The 22,800-nt window shown below is 43.2% G+C and overlaps 1 protein-coding gene across 4 annotated transcripts in view; it reads right to left on the minus strand.

The window, feature by feature from the left end:
• The window catches only part of pcdh1 (protocadherin 1), a 151,349-nt gene that overhangs the window by 113,354 nt on the left and 15,195 nt on the right, over positions 1-22,800 (minus strand). For all 4 annotated transcript variants that reach the window (XM_008108994.3, XM_008108993.3, XM_008108996.3 and 1 more), the window contains exons 2-3: positions 12,768-13,579; positions 4,139-6,331 (exon numbers count right to left, since the gene is read on the minus strand). In XM_008108994.3, the coding sequence (XP_008107201.1) occupies positions 4,139-6,331; positions 12,768-13,562 (2,988 nt within the window). In that variant the 5' untranslated portion in view covers positions 13,563-13,579. The remainder of the gene's footprint in view (positions 1-4,138; positions 6,332-12,767; positions 13,580-22,800) is intronic.

Here is a 22,800-nt window from a genome sequence, read left to right on the forward strand (position 1 = left end):
AAGAAATATTGCTATTAGATTTTTGATAGGAAAAAAATTGTACTTCAATATTCCTACATGTTGCTCCATACAAGAGTTTGGGGTGTCAACTAAAACACAGAATTGTAGAGTTGAAATAGAATTGTAGAAATGTGATCCCTTGAACTGAAGTAATTGTGTGTGTGAGAGAGAGAGAAAGAGGGGGGGGGGCAGGGAGGGAGAGGGAGGGAGGGAAAGAGAAATGGTGCCCAGAAAAGAATATTGGTAATTGCATGCCATCAGTGGATTGGCCTAACCTACTGAGCCCATGCACATTCTCAATATTTGCTAATATATATACTTACATGAAAGTATGTCTCATTCATCTTACCAAGGTTTACATTTATGTAAGCATGCAACGACAAACTGCAATTACAATCTTCTTTGGGCCATGTCTACCCTCATTCAATTAATTTGGGCCAGACAATTCTGGAGCTGCGTCATTATTGCTTGGGAGATTCCCAAGCTCTAGGAACTGAAATTGGCCTATCTGGCTCATCACTCCAAATTTATAAAGGATGATAAAGGGTGGTACAATAGGAACAGCAGCCTTCCTACCCTGGCTACCTCAGATCAGATCTAGTAAACATGACCAATGGCCAAGAATACTGGGAGTTGTAGTTCAAAATATCTGTAGGTTGTTAAAGGCAGAGTTAGGGCACTGGAACTAGAACTACTACCCCTACATAGCATCTCTTATATTTTAACATTATATACATGCACTAATGTTTAATTGTTTGTATGTGCTTTGTTTTAAATTTAGATTGTGTCGTTGTTAGAGTCTCTATGGGGAGGAAGGTGGGATATAACTAATGTTGATGATGATAATAATAATAATAATCTTCTAGAGGAGTGGTTCTCAACCTGGGGTCCCCAGATGTTTTGGCCTTCAACTCCCTGAAATCCCAACAGCTGGTAAACTGGCAGGGATTTCGGGAGTTATATATAGGCCAAAAGCATCTGGGGACCCCAGGTTGAAAACCACTGTTCTAGGGTGACCTTGAGCCACACCTGAATCTCTAGGCTCTGTTATATTTGCAGGGTGACCATGAGCCACTTTGTATTTACATCTATCTATCTATCTATCTCGGTCAATAACCAGCATCAAAGCATTTCTACATAGGACCCATTATGTGTATGGGGTGACCCTGAACCACGTCTCTATTCCTACATAGGAGCCAGTTTTCCTGCAGGGTAACCTTGAGCCACATTTGCATTCCTACATAGGATCCATTATGCTTATAGAGTGACCTTGAGCCAGGTTCACATCTCTACATAGGTTCCATTCTGCCTGCAGGGTGACCTTGAGCCAAATTTGCTTTTTGATTTAGGATCCATTAGGCTTACACAATGACCTTGAAACAGATTTGCATCTTTATGGAGTATTATGCTTACAGGGTTACCCTGAACCAGATTTGCAACCCTATAGGATCCATTATGCTAACAGGGTGACCTTGAGCCATGTCTGCATCCCTACATAGGCCCCATTATGCTTACAGGGTGACCTTGAGCCAGGTTCCCATCCCCATGTAACATTAAACTTGGAGAATGACCTTGAGTCAGGTTTGGATCCCTGAATAGGATATATTAAGCTTTCAGGGTGACCTTGAACAAGGCTTGCATCCCTACGCAGCATCCATTATATTTGCAGTGTGACCTGGAGCTATCTGCAGTCTGTCAGCCTGGCTTAGCTAACAGAGATGATGTAATGATGAACCTGGGGCTGGGGAGCACCAAATAGGCCAACATCAGCTCACTGGAGAAAACACATAACAAAAAATCTTACTTCCAATTGTTCTGATCCAACATTGCTTTGCTAAGTAACCTAAAAGGTTATTTCAACAAAAATAATACCTTGATGACAATCGTGATTACTGCAAGATTACTTCTTGCTGAAAATCTTGCATGGCTCAAAAATATATTTGACTATATAGAGTAGTTACTATGATGTGAGTTCCTTCAGGAAACTGAAGAGAAATGTAAATGTTTCTAACGAGATAGGAATTGTTTACTTTTAAAATAGTAAATTTAGCAGTGGAAAATGTCAAAGAGGCAATTTGTAGTATGTAATAGTGCTAAACCAGTTTGATTGCGATGTTTGATATTTTTCACATGCTATTGAAAGACAAAGCAAAGTGTGCCTTTATTTCAGGGTGATCTTTCTTTTTTGCATCATCTCTAATTTTTCAACAGACTAAGTTACCAATAAAATATAAAATAATATAAAACACTGAATTATTTGTGGGATGGGGAACCTTCTTGGCAGAACTTCTTTGACAGCCCCCCATTTCTTCCTCCTTCTTCTCATAGCATGTGGAGCAAAACCCAGTCACTCCCACATCAGAACACTGGCTAGCAAAGCAAACTTTTATTGTAGTCAGCTAACAAGCAAACCTCTTTCTAAGCAGTTCTGGGGGAAAATAAGAGCATACAAATCCCATGGGAGGGCAAAAATCTTACAACGTAAGGGAGACCAGCATCTTCCCCTGAATACTTTGGCTTTGTTGCTGAACTTGGCACAGAGATATAAAATTTCCTGGCATTTTGAAACCACGGCAAATGATATTTTTCTTTTCTTTTTTTTACAGGAAAAAAAGAATTTTAAAGAAATTTGAAAACAAAGTACCCTTTATAGAATTAAAGGCATTTTGTAACTTTAGGAAAATAAAAAATTAAATATAACTTGGATTAGATAAAAGCCAATTTTTTATATATCAAAGGAATAGTTTATTCAGAAAATCATTACAAATGGAATTTACTTCTGAAAATTTTTGTTGTTACAAACAGAGCTACAAGGCCTATAATTGGAAGGAGCACTTGAATTATAAGGAACCTCTTTGTGTTTACCAGTTTATGAGAATCAGGCCAAAACAAACAAGCACAATTTTAAAAAGAAAAAGACACCATAGGCATCAGTAAAACAAAGGTTTTTTTCCTTCTCTAGTTTTCTAAACAAACTTATTCCCATAAAATGAAATGAGAAAAGGAAACCAAGACCAGAAATTGCAGTGATATGAGATGATATGCATTGTCTTACAGAAAAGTCTGCTTGTGATATGGTTCTTAGAAATAATTTGGAGGGAGTAAATGTGTAAACACTTTAAATATTTTATTCATCATTCTCAAAGAATAGATTCTATTTCAATTTTCAATCTCTCCCATCACAAAACGACTGCAGAAAAAATGGGAAAACACATCTCCCACCCTCTTGTCTCTAACCCTGATAACCTCCTCCACATATCAGCTTGAAGCATGCACAGACAGTCCAGAAAGCCTAGAGAAGTCCCACCACCTGCAAACATTCAGAGTATATTACTGAGCTTGCAAGCTAGAGTGACCACTTTTCTGTACCACCATCCACAAACCTTCGTTCTGCAGGTATCTCCCCTTGCATCAAATACAAGTAGCAAAAAAGAGGAAATCCTATACCCAGGCAACATTATCTCCTGTTCTGCATGCTCTCACAAACTCAACCCTTCACAGATGTTATCCCTTGGCATGCAGCGATAGCCCTAAGAGCAGAGGCAACTTCAAGAAAGCAGAGAACCCAACACTAGCCCAGCTGCAGAGTCAGATGCTCGCCACATTAAGTAACCTCATTAATAGCCATACCACAAGGCCCACTATTACAGAAGCTTCTCAAATGCATAATAGTTTTCTGCAGCAGAAATATCTTTATTAGATATTTCAATGGAAATATGGCTTCAGCAGTTTTTTTTAAGGCAATGGGCACCACATACTAGTAACTCAATTAAATGCATTTTTCAGTAGAAAAAAAGAGTTAAGCACCCTGACCTTTCAATGGAACCAATGGGTTCCTCTCTCACAGCATGGTTTCTCTTCCCAGCCTGCTTTGGTTCCTTGTGACCTGACAGGCACTTACCCACCCACACATAGTTATTCCCTCAATGTGCTGGCCTGGCAGGTTGCCTCATTCCTGAGCAGTCCTTGGTGTACAACTTGCACCAGGACATTTGTGGGCTCCAGCCTGCATCATGCCAAGGGATCAAGGTCCATTCATGCAGAGTGAGCCGAGTCCAAGTCACTCCCACACCTCTGTCCATATGGCTCGGGTATGGTATGAGGGGCTGGTGGGAGGGTGCAGCACGAACTCTCCTACCTGTTTATTGGTGTATTTCTGAGGGTTGGTGCGGTAGCTGTAGTCAGAGTACTGCTCTGAGCCTGTGGAATTGCTGTCTCCAGTGCCCACAAACGTATTGGTGGCTGGCAGGTCCTGTACTACCTGATGTTTCTTGGAAGCAGATGGCGACTGGGGCTGGAGCTGGATAGAAGGCAGGGGAGAGTTGGAGCGGTAGTGACGGCCCAGGTCAGGGCTCCCAGGTGGGTAGTTAAGAGGCAGGTGGATGCGGGGACTGTCACTGACAGAATCACTCATAAGGTTGAACTTAAGAGATTTCTGCAGGCCAGTCTCTTCTTCATCCTCGGCTGGTTTGGGTGGCTTGGGAGATTTGCTCTTTTTTACCTTACTCTTGGCTTTGTTCCCCTTATTACCTTGCTTGGGAGCATACAGGTCCTTGGTTTCCTTCTTACCAGCCTGGTAGCCACTCTTAGCCTCTTTTTGACGGCAGTAGCGCACTAGTACTACAAGCACAATAACCAGGGTGACAGCAACGATGCCTGCAATGACACCAAAAAGGATGTTGCTGCGTTGCTTTCTACGCTCATATTCAGGGTCACCAGCAATGTCAATTTCAAGGGGGGTGTCCAAACTGTGTCCCACTAAGATCTCCAAAACTGTGCGGTTAGTCAGTGTCTCATTGACATAGAAATGGACTAAAGCTGTGCCATGCCGAGATGGCTTGCCCTTATCATTTACACGAACAACCAGGCGGTGAAGCCCATGGTGCTTGCGGAGGATCTCCTTTTCCAGTGTAATGTTTCCACTCTGGGGTGAAATCTTGAAAAGCTCATAAGGATTTCCACCAGTGATGCTGTACTGCAGCTCAGCATTGATCCCAGAGTCAATGTCTTCAGCTCCAACACTCATGACCTGCTGTCCAGGACTAGTGTGGGGAAGGATATGCTTGTAGGAGGCATTGGATGGAGAGATGATGACCGGAGCATTGTCATTCTCATCAAGCACATTGATAGTTACCCCCACATAAGCAGATCTGGGTGGGTCACCCCCATCCACAGCTTTAAGTCGGAAGGTATAAGTACTCTGCCGTTCACGATCAAAGGAGATGCTGGAGAGGATGGTGCCAGTGCCATTCTGGATGATAAAATCACCATTGTCCTGCTCCACTGAGAGCTGAATAAAGGCATTCTCCCCTTTGTCTGCATCAATTACTGTCACCATGCCCACTGGACTCAAGGGTGGCATGTTTTCCATAACAGAGAAATTGTAGCCACTTAGCATGAACTTTGGGTCATTGTCATTGCGGTCCATGACATTAATGGCAACTGAGGCAGTTCCCTTGCGGCTAGGGCTACCCTTGTCAGCTGCAACAACCAAAAATTCATAGCGCTCTCGTTGTTCCCGGTCCAACACAGTTTTCACTCTGATTTCACCAGACTCTGGATCAATGGAGAATATACCTTTGGATGAAGGCTCTGCCACTAAGGAGTACACCAGTTTAGCATTGGACCCACTGTCTGCATCAGTAGCACTCACTTCCATCACCAAGTCATCTGGAGAATTATTTTCAGGAAAGGCCACTTCCGCTGTACTCTGACTGAAGACTGGATCGTTGTCATTAACGTCAACCACCTGCACTTTGAGAGAGTTGGTGCTGGACAAGGGTGGATTGCCAGAATCTACAGCCACAATTTCAATAACATATTCTTTCACTGCCTCATAGTCCAGTGGTGTTGTAGTCTGCAGAAAGTACTTCTTTTTGCTATCACTGCCAGTGTCACTGGCTTGTCGCAACTGAAAAGGTACATCACCAGCCACCACACAGGTAACAACGGCATTCTCACCCTCATCTCGATCAGACACTTGTACTAATGCAACAGGTGTTTCAACTGGTACATCTTCTGAGATATTGGCCATGCCATCTTGGTGGGTGACCAGTCCAATTCCACGGATTTCAATGGATGGGGCATTGTCATTCGTATCCTTGATGGTGATAACCACCTGAGCACGGGCAGTTTTGGGATTGGCCCCTTTATCCTTAGCCATCACTGAAAACCTGAGCACATTGACGTCTTCGCGGTCAACAGGACCCTGTACCGTGATGAGTCCAGTAGCTCTGTCCAGGCGCAGCAGCCGGCGAACCATATCTGAAGCCTGATGGAAGGAATAGTCAATCTCGGCATTGGCACCCTGATCGGAATCATTGGCCTTTACCTACAATGAAAATAGAAAGTGCATAGGTGAATATATTGTGCTTGAGGTAACCTATCTTGTCAACCTTAAGTACATGCAGCAGTCTATCCCTTCCATTTAAAACATGGCAAAAAGTTCAGTTGTTCCAGCACTGTAATATCCTACAGTATACCAATTCCACAAGTATCCGTTCACTGCAGTTGCTCCTCCCAAGTGACAATGCAAACTATGAAGGCATGGAACATCCCAGTCAAACTCCAAAAATGTTGCATCTTTTTCTGCTTATGGCCCATTATTAGGTTACACAGACGTTCTTGCAGTATTACCATGTAAAAAGCGATAGACAGAAGACAGATCAAAAACTACTGGTAGCCCTTACTAATTTGAAGTAGATTGAAAAGGCCTCTGACTGACAATTGACTACCAATAAGAACAGAAATTATAAATGAGAATGAATGTAACTTTCTAGTTTGATGAAAGTGATAAAGAACAGCAGTAGGATTTTGTATGAAAGGATTATAAACTCAATTCTGATATTGAATACAAATGCTTGGGCTAAAGATGTGTACAGAGACCTCATTTTCTTTCAACATAACCACGTGAGTCAGTATTTCGCATCAAATTCAAGATGGTGCACCTTACAATCCTAAATAATAACCAAGGAACTATCACAAGGTTGCCTGATCCTGACGCAAATGGCATTTAAAATTGTGTACATTGCTGGCCTTGGTGTAGGGAAAAATAAAATCTATGCTAGATCACATGGAAGTTTTGTCTATTGTGACATCTTGGTTCCACCAAGCAAGTGGATGTGGGAAAATTTGCATGCATCCCCTCTGAACATTAAGATGCCAGTTAACCAATGCCCAACAAACATATTTCCTATTAACTTAGTGCAGCAATGTCCCTTTGCATTTTATTTACATTGTTTTCTTCTCCTGGTTCTAGTGAAGGATTAATTTCATTGGGTGACCACAAGTTACATTAGACAGAATTGTTAGGAAAGACAAATAGAAATATAATTGCCTTTATATTTTCTCAACTTTATAAAACATTGCATAACTATTCAACATGCTTTCTCCCATGTCTTTTCTCAAGTCTGAAGTTTTTAGGTTTTCCTCATGAGGGAATGTGCTCTAACCTAGATCTTTTGGTTGTCCTTTTGTGCCACTTGGAGAAACAAGTGGATAAAATAAATAAATATAAAACATAAGAGTCTTGTGAGACTAGACTGAAGGTCTGTCCAGTCCAATGACATGAAGACAACAGTCAATCAGGTGCTCCTGACAGACTAATTTTAGGATCATTATTTTAATTAGAAGATGAGCCACTTATTTTTTGAACTCTTTAAGAACTTTCAGGGGGATAACACCTGATTTGTCATTGAGATCTTGAACTTCCTCTCTGGTCACTATTGTTTACCAAAGCTCATTACATTCCCCTCTGGGAAACATCAGTTCATGCTTGGGTATTTTCCTGTATGTTTTTTTTGTTTTTGCAGGGAAGACTGATGGAAATAATTCATTCAGCTTCTTTGCAATATTATTTGCTCTCTTATGTTATCCAGTGATCCAGCTGCCTTCGGGCTTGGTTTCTGTTCTTGATGCAATATATTCCTTCGACTCCTTGTTTGCATCCTTAATTTTCTGGTCTGCTAGTTTATGTCCTTATGCATTCATTTCATTTGGTCAAGACCTCCAGTTTCTGAACAAAGCCTCTTATAAATCTATAATTACCCATGCTGGTGACTTCTTAAACTACGTACTTCCTTTTCTCACCTATGGCATGTGTCCTAACTGAGCCTCTATTGATGTGGTTTTGAGCAGGATGCATTATGATTTTTCCGTTTGATTTCTTTTTTGCCATTTCCCTCACATTAAAGACCCTGCCTCTTTTGAAGTTTAATAGGACAGCGTGGAGTTCCTTAGCACTTTCCCATTCATATGTAAATTAAATTAATTAGCATTACAGTAAGAAATGTTGGTCATAATTTCTATAACTTACTATTGATGTTCTCTGTAATTCCAAGATAGTAACACAGTTTTTATCTGCAGCCACTGAGGATCATTGCATACAGTGAATTAGTTGCATACACAGCTATCTACAGACAACATGCATGTCTGGAAGTCTTCCCACTCTTGGTCCACAGCCCAGGTGGGGCCTAAGGCTGAGAAGAAGCATTTCTCTTCCCATGATTTTCTGGCACAACTAGTTTGACTGGTTGAGTCGAGAAGCCACCTCTCCCATCCTGGTATGCCAAGAATTTGCCAAGAAAACTAGTATAAAAACCCAGCTGAGCAGGTTCCAGGGACCCAGCAATAGGAAGGAAGTGGGACTGTGCTAAAAGCTACCCGCAGAAAATAGTATGGTTCCTGTAAATTCCAGCATAAATTACTCAGCTCTTTAAACTGTGTGATACTGGAATCAGAAAATGGTACGAATGACACCCCTTCTCCTTTGCTTTTGCGACACCTCTACTAAGCAATGGGGAAATTTCATCCTTTGCTTTGGATTAACTAGTAAAGTGACTCTGCTAATGGGGATGGGAGGCATTTTGGTCTATCCCCTTGGGCATGAAAGAGGTCTTGACATCAAAAGTAGCAAAAAAAAGTTACAAGAGAGTGAACTTTTCATTGGGTGTGAATGCTGCAACCCTGCAATGCCTGAGTTGATGCCCCTCCTAACAATTGCCCCAAGGTTGCATCTTTGAAGAATCAGTTATTTAAATCTACAAGCCAGCTTATTACCCATCTGATCTGCTACAGTCAAAAGGGAAGGAATAAAGTAATATGTTGAAGAATGATCAGGATCATTAAAATCAGGGTGGTGGTGATGTTTCTGTACTATGAGGGATCAAAGCCCTTATAAAACACACCATAGATGGATGACTTAATACACAATCCTAATTGATGAAGACGGATAAACTGTTTTAAATCTCAAGCATTCCCATCCTAAAGGAGAAGGAAATACCAAGGACCACCCTTGCTCTGTTCCAATTTCCTATTTTGTGTTCTGGCTATACCCCTAAGGTAGGATATTTTTTGGCTCTGGTGTAATTTAGCCTCTTCCTCATTCTGCCTCTTTGTTGGCAAATTATGGGCAGAAGAGAAGTACTGAAGGCAGATGCCTCTCAGCTATTCTTGAAATCAACCAGCACAAAGTGGTCCTCTTGGTAGAAAAACCATTCACCACCTCGTAACTTCTTACAATTAATGCATATTTAATTTGGGAATTCACTGCCATATGGTAAAAATCAATTCCAGATTTTATTTTTCCATCACCTAACTGAAGATGGAGAAAAAAGTATCTTACCCTTCTCCCCAAACTATCAAGCAACAGTAAAAAAATGACACCAGGCCACTTATAATTAGCCTCAATTGTATCTCATCACAAGAGTGAGAACTTAATATCTAAATCAATAGTACAAGTAAGAGTCGTCAAATGTATACCCACATGCTGGTTAGTAAAATAAACCATTGCAGATTAATAGATCTTCTCAGTTCATATGACATATGTCTATGGGTATTTAAGGAAATATCAAACAGAAGCTTTTTTACTGGAAGAGGGAAGAAATGACAGGACAGATCGCTTTCTGGATATTGGTGGACTGCAATTCCCAGCTGGCCTAACCAGCACAGAAATGGTTGGGGATTATGCCACCATTGGTAGGGTCAAACATTTTCCATCAATTGGACAAGATGTCACATGGCACAGAAAGTAGATATTAACATACCAATGGGTGTTTCAGGCAGCAAACAGGATGCAGGAGATATTATCAGGCAGGGCCGGCCGGAGATAATTTTTAATGGGAAGCGGGGGTGCTGAAAAGCGCCCCCGCCACCGGCCCCGCCTCCCGCGCCCTGGCCCCGCCTCCCACGCTGCGTGGGAGGCGGGGCCATGGCGATTAGTGAGGGGGCGGGGCCACAGTTGGCCCCGCCCCCGCCCAGCGTGCCCTGGCCCCGCCTCCCACGCTGCGTGGGAGGCGGGGCCAGGGCACGCTGGGCGGGGGGGCGGGGCCAGAGTTGGCCCCGCCTCCCACGCTACTCCCACTCGCCCGTCTGGCCTTCCTAGCAGGCCAGAAAGCAGCGGAGGTCCCTCCAGGCCGCGATTGCGGCCTGGAGGGACCTCCGCTGCTTTCTGGCCTGGTAGGAAAGGCCAGACGGGCGAGCGGGAGTAGCGGAGGCGGAGCCAGCTCTGACGCCGCTCCCCCCCCCCGCCCAGCGTGCCTTGGCCCCGCCTCCCACGCTGCGTGGGAGGCAGGGCCAAGGCACGCTGGGCGGGGGGGGAGCGGCGTCAGAGCTGGCTCCGCCTCCCACGCTACTCCCGCTCGCCCGTCTGGCCTTCCTAGAAGGCCAGAAAGCAGCAGAGGTCCCTCCAGGCCGCGATTGCGGCCTGGAGGGACCTCTGCTGCTTTCTGGCCTTCTTCTGGCCCTGATAACAGGGCCGGCCCCACTCATGCGGCAGCTGACGCCGCCGCCTCGGGCGCAGGCCCGGGGGGGCGCCGTCAGGCTGGGCGGGAGGCGGGGCACCGCCCTGACGGTGCCCCGCCTCCCGCCCAGTGCGCCCTGGCCCGTCTGGCCTGCTTGAAAAGGCCAGACGGGCGAGCGGGAGTAGCGTGGGAGGCGGGGCCAGCTCTGACGCCGCTCCCCCCCCCGCCCAGCATGCCTTGGCCCCGCCTCCCACGCTGCGTGGGAGGCGGGGCCAAGGCACGCTGGGCGGGGGAGGAGCGGCGTCAGAGCTGGCTCCGCCTCCGCTACTCCCGCTCGCCCGTCTGGCCTTTCCTACCAGGCCAGAAAGCAGCGGAGGTCCCTCCAGGCCGCAATCGCGGCCTGGAGGGACCTCTGCTGCTTTCTGGCCTTCTAGGAAGGCCAGACGGGCGAGCGGGAGTAGCGTGGGAGGCGGAGCCAGCTCTGACGCCGCTCCCCCCCCGCCCAGCGTGCCTTGGCCCTGCCTCCCACGCAGCGTGGGAGGCGGGGCCAAGGCATGCTGGGCGGGGGGGGGAGCGGCGTCAGAGCTGGCCCCGCCTCCCACGCTACTCCCGCTCGCCCGTCTGGCCTTTTCAAGCAGGCCAGACGGGCCAGGGCGCACTGGGCGGGAGGCGGGGCACCGTCAGGGCGGTGCCCCGCCTCCCGCCCAGCCTGACGGCGCCCCCCCGGGCCTGCGCCCGAGGCGGCGGCGTCAGCTGCCGCATGAGTGGGGCCGGCCCTGTTATCAGGGCAGATACAATAAGAATTTCTGAAATGAGAGGCTATTTTCCTGAGCAATTTAATAATTATTTTAATGGCCCTCTGGTGCAACTCAAGACTGTTTCCCAGAATCAAAACTATTCCAGGAGAATTCCTAAGCCAAAGTTTATCTACCTCTTCAAGCCCCAGGCAATACCTAAGTATCCTCATTTTCACCCATCTTACAAAGAAAGACTGCAAATAGCCATCTACTTGATGTGCAAGATTTCCACATGAAGGAATGTTTAGGAACTATAAACAATGCATCAGATCTTCTACTCTGATTCTGAAGTGATAGCGCCAGAAAGACGGCACCCACCACAAAATCCTTCTAAAAGTTGGAATTCCCAACTAAACGTTTAAGATAGTTTAAATATTGCCAACTTTTCCTTCCTTGTATCCTTGGGAAACTGCTTAATAAGATCACCACACTTGTGCCTCCTCTCCCTGTTGCCAAATGTAATGATTTTTATTTGTGAGAAAAATAAACCCTCCGAAACTTGTGGCCAACTCAAAACTTATAGCCAGAAAGAATATTCTTTTTTTATTTTGCAAGTGGGAAAATAATTTAGTTGGGAATCATATAGTTCTTCACTGTTCTAAGGACGAATGGAAAGTAAGTACAGTAGAGTCTCACTTATCCAACACTCACTTATCCAACGTCCTGGATTATCCAACGCATTTTTGTAGTCAATGTTTCCAAAACATCATGCTATTTTGGTGCTAAATTTGTAAATACAGCAATTACTACATAGCATTACTGCGTACTGAACTACTTTTTCTGTCAAATTTGTTGTATAACATGATGTTTTGGTGCTTAATTTGTAAAATCATAACCTAATTTGATGTTTAATAGGCTTTTCCTTAATCTCACCTTATTATCCAACATATTCACTTATCCAATGTTCTGCCAGCCCGTTTATGTTGGATAAGTGAGACTCTACTGTAGTTACAAGAAAATAGTTACTTGAAATCAATATCCTTTTCCAATAACTGAGGAATAATTGAGATTGTAACATAAGGATAACTTTGTTTTCGGTGTAACTTAATCGTTTCAGTTGCTTTTCTAATTATGACAATGTGGCCATACACTACAGTATTCTTAAGGCATGGGAATATTACATGGTACTTCAAAATCGTAACTAAAGCAGTAACTAATTTGTGAGGGATGCATATGTCCTGCAACTTGTTACATTTAAAATAACTTAAGAAGTTCTGAAGAAGGGGCTCACCTGCAGCACGGAGTGACCAATTGGACTGTTCTCTGAGAGTTCAGCCTCATATGTAGGCTTTTCAAATTTGGGTGCGTTGTCATTCATGTCCAGGATGGTGATGCGAAGCAGGGCACTGCTTGCCCGTGGTGGGCTACCCCCGTCTTGTACCTTGATGGTTAAGTCATAGGATTCTGACTGCTCTCGATCCAGATTTCCCATAACAATTAGCTGCGGCTGCTTCTCATCTTGGTCCTCAGCAACCTGCAAGCCAAAAAGTTTCTGGGCATCTGAACCAGGCATAAGCTCATATGAAGCGACACCATTTGCACCAGCATCACGGTCCATGGCCAGCGGAATGGGAAAGAGTGCACCGATATTGGTGTTTTCAGGAATGGCTAGTGTGATGACAGGAGAGGCAAAGTTGGGTGTATTATCGTTGATGTCCAGCACCTCAATCTGCCCTTCCAGCAGGCGTGGGCTATTGTTCAGCAGGTCTGTGATGGAAACCTCAAACTCCAGAAAACAAGGGTCCCCTGGAAAAAGTTGCTGGCACTCTCGCAGGCTCTCCCGGTCTATGGAGGTCTCTGTGGTGTAGATGTCGCCAGTCTTGCCATCCACACGCAGGTAGGGAGCACCCACCTCCAGCTTATACAGGTGCCCCACATCTGGGAAGCCATAGTCTGCTGCCAGGCTTCCAATGAGTGTGTTGGGTGGCTGCTCCTCCTGTACTTTGTACACCACACGAGTCCCAGAACCCAGGCAGGGAAGCTGGAGGAAGAGCCACAAGCCCAGGCAGGAAACCAGCTGCTGCATTCTGAACTGCGGCAGAGCTGGAGGGAAAAAACAGAGAGCAGGGCATTAGGGAAAATGTGCCTCCTTTCCTAACCAAGACATCTTCACCTACTCTTCACATGAGGCAGCATGTCAGCTGCTAAGGGCTATATAGACAACTTTTCTGTGATGCAGGTAAACACTTGTATGTTCCTACCTGCCTGGCGGGACCAGGTGAAGTATTCTCAGCCTTGGAGGTGCCTCAGTAAATCACCCTAGTCCTGATACCAGACCAGCCACACCTGTCTATCATGGGAGGAAGCCGCACCCACCATTACTCCACACTTTAGTCACCGCAGGAAGTGCAGTAAACCTTGGCAGAAATGTGGAATGGGAGGAGTGTTCTGCAATTGCCTCCATGTACTTTGCTTGGGTAGGCAGCCCAACCCCTGACAGAAAAAGCGAGAGAGGGAGATTCATGAAACCACAACGATGCCAGGTACAACTATATGCTGCATGCTTTGCTTCACAAAACCATGTGTTACTGCAGATAATGCTGAATACAATAATTAGATAGGCATATTGATACTACAAGCACACTCTGCATGCCTATACATACATGTAAATCTTCCAATATTACCCACTAGGTAGATTGTTTAGGGGAGTCACAGCACTGTATCTAGTACCAATGCAGTCTAATATTTTAAGGAGGATCTAGTTTTTTTGTTCAAGATAGCTTTCTTCTGACAGCTAACATGAGCAGTAGAACAAACCTTCTGTCTTTTAAAGGGAGGCATTTGGGACCACAGAATTTGCAAACAGGACTTGTAGAAAATGATGACCTTTCACAATTGCACAAGCCATATGTATAAGTTGACCTCATGTATAGGTCAAGGGCATGTTTGGGGGCTGAAATAATGGATTTTGATTTTATTTATTTTTTTAGTGTCAGGAGCGACTTGAAATTTTTTTCTTTCTTTTTTTTTTTTTTGGATTTTGATAAAACTTGTGGATAAGCCAAGGGTCATTCTATGAAGATGAGACACTGTCGCATCAAAAATTTCTTAACTAGGCATTCAAATATGTGTTTTGCTATTCTATTCATAGAAATTGATGGTTCCTCTTTTGATAAGAAGATACACACACAAACACACACACATATGATAATATACATTAAACCATTAATTCAGCTACTCCAGAAACCCTTGCATGACTTTTCATAGACAGTTACTGTAAATGGATGTTTAATCCTCCTTTTCCAGACTTTGTCAAACAAAGAGTAGGGATGGTACTAGTGGAAAGCTGGAAGCAAAGCAGGTTGAGGGCTGTTTCCTATGCCTGTCTCAATTTTCTTCACAACAAACTGAGTAAATCTGTTCACATTATCAAATTCCTAGCCCTTGCCCATCGCTAGAACCACTATCCCACCTTTTTCACCTAGTCCAGTAATTGACAGAATGGAGGCAAACAAGCTGAATCTTAATCTAGACAAGACAGAGGTACTCCTGGTTAGTTGGAGGGCAGATAAGGGGGAAAAAAGACTCAGACTTGATGTGGTTACATTCCCCCTGAAATACAGGTTCACAGTTTGTGTGTACTCCTGGACTTGGTTCTGAACCTGGAGACCCAGGTTTCAGCAATGGGCAGGTCTGTTTTGCACATTTAAAGCTTGCGCACAAACTGTGCCTCTTCCTTGAGTAGTGAGCTCTGGCCATAGTGATATATGTCTTGCTTACATCAAGTTTTCCTTATTCTGGAGCTGCCTTTAAAGAGTTTTTGGAGATTTCAATTAGTTCAAAAGGCTATACCAGACTGTTAACCGGTTAAAGACGATACTAAGGTAAAGGTTTCCCCATGAAATCAAATCCAGTTGTGTCCGACTCTGGGGTGTGGTGCTCATCTCAATTTCTAAGCCAAAGAGCCAGCGTTGTCCATAGGCGCCTCCAAGGTCATGTGGCTGGCATGACTGCATGGAGCAACATTACCTTCCCTCCAGCGCGGTACCCATTGAGCTATTCACATCTTTTCAAATTGCTACGTTGGCAGAAGCTGGGGCTAACAGTGGGAGTGCATCCCGCTCCCCGGATTTGAACCATCGACCTTTCAGACAGCAAGTTCAGCAGCTCAGTGGTGCAACCTGCTGCACCATCAGGGGTTCTATACTATGCCCTGTTAAACAGCTCCACTGCCTCCCACTTTGTTTCCAGCCACTGCATGACATAAAGCCCAGTTCCAGCTATATGACACAACATATCTCCCTCTATCACTCTTCTCTCAGTCCCACCACTATCACAAATGAGATTGGTGGGCATACAAGAGAGGGCCATCTCGGTGGCTGTTCCTGGGCTCTGGAATGGTCTCCTCCTTGGCGTCCTTCCGTTGGTAGGCTAAACACATTTTATTCCAATAGGCTTTTAAAACAGAATGTTTTAAGGAATGGGCTAGGGTGTACTATAATGTATTTAAATGTATATTAAACAGCTTTTAATCTTTTTCAATTGCATTTTATTTTTTTAAATCAAGGTTTGAATTGTTTTAATATTGTGATAATTTAATACTTTTTAATGTGCACTTTTTGTATATTTTTAATTTGGATTGTGTTTTTAAATTGGGAGCTACTTTGAGTCCTAATTTTGAGTAAAAATGGGATATTATTATTATTTCTTCTTCCTCCTCCCCCCCCCCCCTCCCCAATGAGACATCATCTACATTTCTTTTCTAGCAGCTGGTGACAAGAACAGCTCTTTCATGATACAAAGTGAAATGGTCAACCATTTCAAATGGAGGGGAAATTTGCTCTAATCAATTAGTTGTTATTTAACATGAGTGGGGATAGATTTGGATTTTTATATGACACAGTAACAATATCGCAATTTGGGACAGAAAGGCTCTTGCCTATCCCAATTCATACTGCTTCTCCAAAACAGATCCACATGGCAGGTGGTTCTGTGTGAATATTTGCATAGCACTTTCCAGTGCCCAACTTGCAGGCAACAGGAAATGGGAAATGAGCTGGAGAATAATGGAAACATCAATTGATATGATCTGAAATTCCTGGTATAAATGGTCAATAAATGTACTTAGTATTTGTACATCTCTTTTGAATAGTGGTTTACAATTCCATTGGTATACTCAATGCCAAGGAATTCTGCAAATTTAGGACAGGTTACTCGCCTGGTAATTGTCATTGTTCAAGTGGTCATCTATGCCCTCACCTAATTGGGTGCTCTGGAGTTGGGAAATCCTATTTTTTTAGGCACTAGCTCATGAAACCACGACAGATGGGGCAGCAATTTGTCCAATGACCTTCCCAGAGACAAAAAAAAGAACTCAAAACTCTATTGTGTGAAACACAGAGACCACGGAAAGTCTATTGCTTCAGAGCATTAAAGGTACTTAGCACACATTATCTCCTGCTCAAAGATTCAGAGGAAGCTTGGGATTTGCCATGGCTCTTGAGCTCACTGAAAACAGCTAGCAACTGCAAGGACAAAGTAAGCTTCTCTACATCCCCCACTGATTTGTTCAGCGTGGGTAGGTTGGAAACACAGTTCACTTTCTTTGTGTGCTTCCTGGGTACAATGAGTATATAGCAAGTATAAAGACAAAGCAAACTCACCATTCTCTCTCTAGCTCTAAATTAGGGGAACAGTAAGAATTTGCTGGAGAGCAAGCCTTCCTTCTGCACTCGAGGACTGGAGATGGATAGGGAAAGAGAACTGTTTTTTTTCTTTCTTGTGTTGTTTTGGGTGGTCCAGTGTGAGGCACATGTTCTGATCCCCATAAAACTGGCTTATTAGCGAAGCTGGTTAAAATTTCTAGACTTCTAAGTACATAAGGCATAGTGACTTATTTCAGTAGCTGGGAGGATTTCTAATTTTATGTGCTCAGTATTTCTATGGTGTATGCAATCAGTAGAGACCACTACTGAGAGCTACTTCTTCTGCTCTGGGTCCAATGTCATGTGGTTGGTTGCTGTGGGTTGAATTTGCTGCTGCAGTTTCTTCTCAGTATTTTGCCATGCCAGATTCCCCCATGCATGGACTCTAAAATACTAGGCAGATCCCCACTACAGAAAAAGCACATATACAAGAGGCCATTTGCTCTGGGCTTATGCTGACAGATGTAACTTGAAATCCTCTGAGACTGGTAACAGCATACATACATCAGAGTGTTTGTGATGAGCACATCACTAATACCACTCCCACAAAATTATCTGCTCTCCCTTCTTACTGCACAATTCTATATGCCAGGGGTGGTCCAAAAGTAGGTTGGAACTAGTAATTCCCTGGGTGATTTACAGTTGCAACAAAAGTCTCTTTTACAGTTGTAAAAGTCTCTAATTTTTTTAATTTTTACTAATTCCCCCCCCCCCCCCCCCAGTTAAGTTACTGGGCTAAACAAGGCTTTCACAATGAAGAAAAATTAGGGAATGTGAAAAAAACCCTATAAATTGAGTTCAGTTCTACATTTCAAAACCAATCTGAGCATACTCAAAACATATTCTGTTTTCCTAAGTATATGACTTTTACATGCGATTCTGGTCCGTGGATTTTTAGATAAAACCCAGAACAAGTACACATGCACATAAGAGGAGCAGGTGTATCCATAGTTCAACCTGTAGAACCACATGCACCTCCAAGGCCATTTTTCTGCCTATCAGCCTTTCAGGCTCAAAAATTAAAAATATAACCACAAGGAATTATGATTTTTTACATCAAGAGATGGCAAAAATTAAGCCCAGAAGAGACTGCCTATTCATTTTTTTTCTCCAATAGAAGTTTTGGAGATGATTCAGCCTATGGGTGTGGATACTGGAAGAAAGGCTTTGACTCCAAGTCCACCAAACTTGCCCAGCCCTGCTACAGATTCAAACAGCCTGGTGCCTGACCTCTATATGTGTATCATATAGATACCACAAGCAACATTAGTTAGCAGAAGCTTTAATGAGGCAATTTCAGAATTCTGTAGATTCATACAAGAGTTTTCCAAAGGGGAGGGATTATTCATAACAAGGAAACCAGAAACACAGTTACTTCTGAGAACTAAGCACATAGGTGGGAACATTGGGAACTGAAAAACTCAGCCATAATGGCTTACATAAATGTAATTTCAATCTCTGTTTGATAATTATTTTTAAAACATCATAACACATCCAATCTGTCTATTATGCAATTTGTTCTGGGAAAGCCTGCATTGGGAGAAAGCTTGTGGCTGCTAGCCGCAAGAATAGTAAGATACCCATTTTGATTCTAATAAAAACGCCTTGATCTGCTCATCCTTACGTGCAACTAACTAAACAAAGCATTGCTGCTTCTACTATTTATTGAAATATATACAGCTTAGAGATTCTGGCTAAGTAGAATTGTCTTCATTCCTGGTGAAGAAAGCCACTTCCAAACTGGCCATTCTATAGTTCAGTCAGGAAAGACGGTCCATCTCATCACAACATAAGTTCCACTTGGGTTCCTTTCCAATATATTGCTTTGTTTTGAATTCCTCTACCCAATTGGGTCTTATAACTGAGATTCTGTAATATTTAAAATTAATCTGGTAGCCATTTGGTTTAAATCTCCAGGGTCAGGTCACTGTGCTCTTTATTCTAACTGCATCTTGAGTCTACCCAACGTTATTACCACTTTATAAACCAAGATGGAAAACTAATATTTCCCTTGAGTTTGGGCATACAAGTTGTTTCTGAATCATGAGAAATGGAAAAACCCTTTGGTGTGCAGCAACAAGTTCAATTGACTTTCAGCCTGGTTTCCTTATCCTTTCAAGTACTTTCCTTCTCTGCTTTAAGGCTTAGCCCTTGTTTGCAGGATCGGTAGATCACTCTATTGTACACCTAGACAAATCACCCCCTCCCGCATGAATCACCTATCACCACTATTCACCTGGTGTCCATTGCTTTGGCACACACACTATGAGTTTTTTTTAAATTCTAAAGTCTGGATTTGAATGGCATGCCACATAAATGTACCATACTCCATAGCCAGTAAATCATTCTGTCCATCATCACCTATATTAGTCAGCCTGACAAATATAGTATAATATAGATTAGCGTAGTATAGTTAGTTAATTTCACAACATGTTAGTCTCAAATGTTAGCACATTCATTGCTCAAGGGCTTATCCACATCAAGGTCACCTATGTGCATTGTTAGTTTCAGTGAACTCTGACCAATTATGAAGCGTTCCCTGACACAAGATAAGAGCACCTATGTTGATTATTTTTTCCCTTTTCTCCTGAAACCCTGCTAAATTCATCCATTCTGTCCCCGTGGTCACCTATTCTTTGCTAGTTGAAGGTCAACAGATCTTTTGTTGCACATAACTCAGTCCATGCCATACCACTTTCCTGTCACACATTCCATTTATTTGGTGAACTGTATTTACTCAGCTCTGTCTTTTCTTCCTGTAACCATTTTAAAGAATATCTGTAGACCAATGTTAGGGGCTTCCTCTCCTAATCATTTTTTTTTACACTTTATCTTCATCAGTGAGCTTACTGTCCCACTTTAAATCCCAGCTCTCCATTACAGCTTTCTCTACGAAGGAATACAAGGCAGCCATGGTTCGGAGTTTGCAAGACCCGAGCAGGACTGCTGGAAGTAGGAAGATTTGAGAGCTGATTTTATTCACAGGGCCACCATAAGTCAAAGTTGACGTCATTTTTTATTGTGACAGAAGCAACTTGAAAACATACTGCAAGTCACTTCTGGTGTGAGATAATTGGCTGTCTACAGTTGAATTTGTGACGGTTAAAAACAACAAAATATGGGTTACAGGGTGAGGCAGCTCGTGTCTAGAAGCACTCCCTATATGCCCAGGTTTGTTGGGCTCATGCATACAAATACAATATTCAAACAAGGAAGCTACAACAATAGGCTGAGAGGAGACATGATAGCCATGTATAAATATGTGAGGGAAGTCATACGGAGGACGGAGCAAGCTTGTTTTCTGCTGACCTGGAAACTAGGACACGGAACAATGGCTTTAAACTATAGGAAAGAGATTCCACCTGAACATTAGGAAGAACTTCCTGACTGTGAGAGCTGTTCAACTCTCTGCCCCGGACTGTGGTGGAGGCTCCTTCTTTGGAGGCTTTTAAGCAGAGGCTGGATGGCCATCTGTCGGGGGTGCTTTGAATGCGATTTTCCTGCTCCTTGGCAGGGGGGTGGACTGGATGGCCCATGAGGTCTCTTCCAACTCTATGATTTTATGTTTCTAATAGTCTACACTACCCTCCCTCCATCTCAACCACCCTGTCCCTCCCTTTGCTTTGATAAAACAAGCATTAAAAGCAACCCACAGTCTCATCATGTACATTAGCTAAGCAATGATTTTTATACTTGTATAAAATTAAAATTGTCATGCTAAATGTATGGACTATCTAACCCTTTTTATTACCACCAGTTTAGATGTCTCCCATGAGATCCCAACACTTAGGTTGCAACAGGTACTGTGATAAAGATCAAAGGAGCATGTAGCAATGTGGACTCAGCTCCCTTCTGCACTGTCCTATATCCCAGGATCTGGTCCCAGATTATCTGCTTTGAACTGGGTTATACGTAGGAGTCTCCACTACCAGATAATCTGGGATTAGATCCTGGGATATAGGGGCAGTATGGAAGGGCCTTCTTTTTAGATCAAAAGAGACCTCCCTTAAATTTCTGAAATATAACATTTTCCTGTATGAAATTGATGTTTTAGGCACAGCATCATTGCTATTTACTTATTGCGTATGGATTTTAATGATAAAGAAAGGGTGGGCTGACTTGTGCTCATTCGCAAAAAAATGTTCTTTGATCTTTCACTCCCATGGACAACAGGTTTTGAGCATTTGAATGAAAATGGGAAGGTCCAAATTCCCTTCACCTTTAAGCTCTCACATTTCTCTCCCCAAGAAGAAAAAAAAATCTTATTCTAAAAGCTATAATGGGGTAACAGGTATTGAGGAAAGGTAAGGGGCAGGCTCTGGGGAGGTGTGTGGGATTGGTGGGTATGAGTGTATTTACTGTATTTTAAATCTGTTTTTATGACACTATTACTATAATTGTTTTTTTAATTTTTGTATTGCTATTTTTAAACTTGTCTAGCATAGATAGATGTTAGCCACCTTGAGTCCCCATGGGGAGAAAGGCCAGGTATAAACAAAGATGATAATAATAATAATAATAATAATAATAAGTCACACCAGGTCTTCTCCCTCCTTCAACTATGTAAAAAATGAAATTGCTGCCAATGTAGTGTTGTTCCAAGCATCTTCACTGAGGGGAGTGGTGAAGAGCTGCAGCACTGACTTCTAATTTTTCTAGGAGCTCTCCGGCACCGGCTACTCAATTTCTGCTTCCCCGTGATAGCTTCTGGTGGGTAAGGAGAATGGGCAGGCAGTGGAAAGTACTGCTTGGAAATATTTGACCAGCAATCACACTTTCATAACAGTCCTAGTAAGGTCACCCTCACAGTGTGGGAAGTAGAAAAAAATGCAAAAGGGGTGTTTCCCAACCTTGCATTACATCATAGAGGAAGCTGTGGTAGCAAAATCAGAGATACGATATAATCATTCCATCTGAATGCATGATCTTACTAAGTGAAACCATGAATCACATATTTCCTGATGCAGAGTTGAAGGCAAGTGTAAAATACTGAATTGGCTTACAAGATATATTCCTAGTTCAAGAAGTTTTCCAACCAAGATTTAAAGAGCTTATTAGAAGTCTGAAAATGAGGATTTCATACTCTGCCATGACCTCTTTATTGCACTTGTTCACAAATGGAAACCCCAAGTAAAGTAATTCTGAATCATGAATCATAATCACAGTCGGGGGGGGGGGGGCTCTTTAACAGACATCCCTTGCTGGATGATGGTGGAGGGTTGGGGCTTTGTTTTGGTGGATGAACAGTGAACTTTAAGGGAAACGAGAAGAACCGAGAGCGGAAAGGGATGGGGAGAAAACAGGAAAGATGTGTGAATTGAAAGTGCCACAAGACAATGTGCCAACAAATCTTCCCATATAGTATTCATTCATAGTTTTCCAAATTAGTTGGGTTACCAGCATCAGGTACCTATTTTCACAATAATGTAGCCCAAGCTTTCAATTCAAAAAACAATCAAACCTCTAGCCCTTTTTGGAGACAAAACGGTGTAAAATACAAGGTGACTATTCTGATCAAAACCTGGCTCAGTCTCATACAATTCTGAGGCTGGAAGGTATCAATTTTCTTGCTCATTCAAGAATTCAAAGCCAACACAATCCTGAGAGATGGTCATACAA

Source organism: Anolis carolinensis, chromosome 4 (genome assembly GCF_035594765.1).
Source record: "Anolis carolinensis isolate JA03-04 chromosome 4, rAnoCar3.1.pri, whole genome shotgun sequence".
NCBI classification, from domain to species: domain Eukaryota; kingdom Metazoa; phylum Chordata; class Lepidosauria; order Squamata; family Dactyloidae; genus Anolis; species Anolis carolinensis.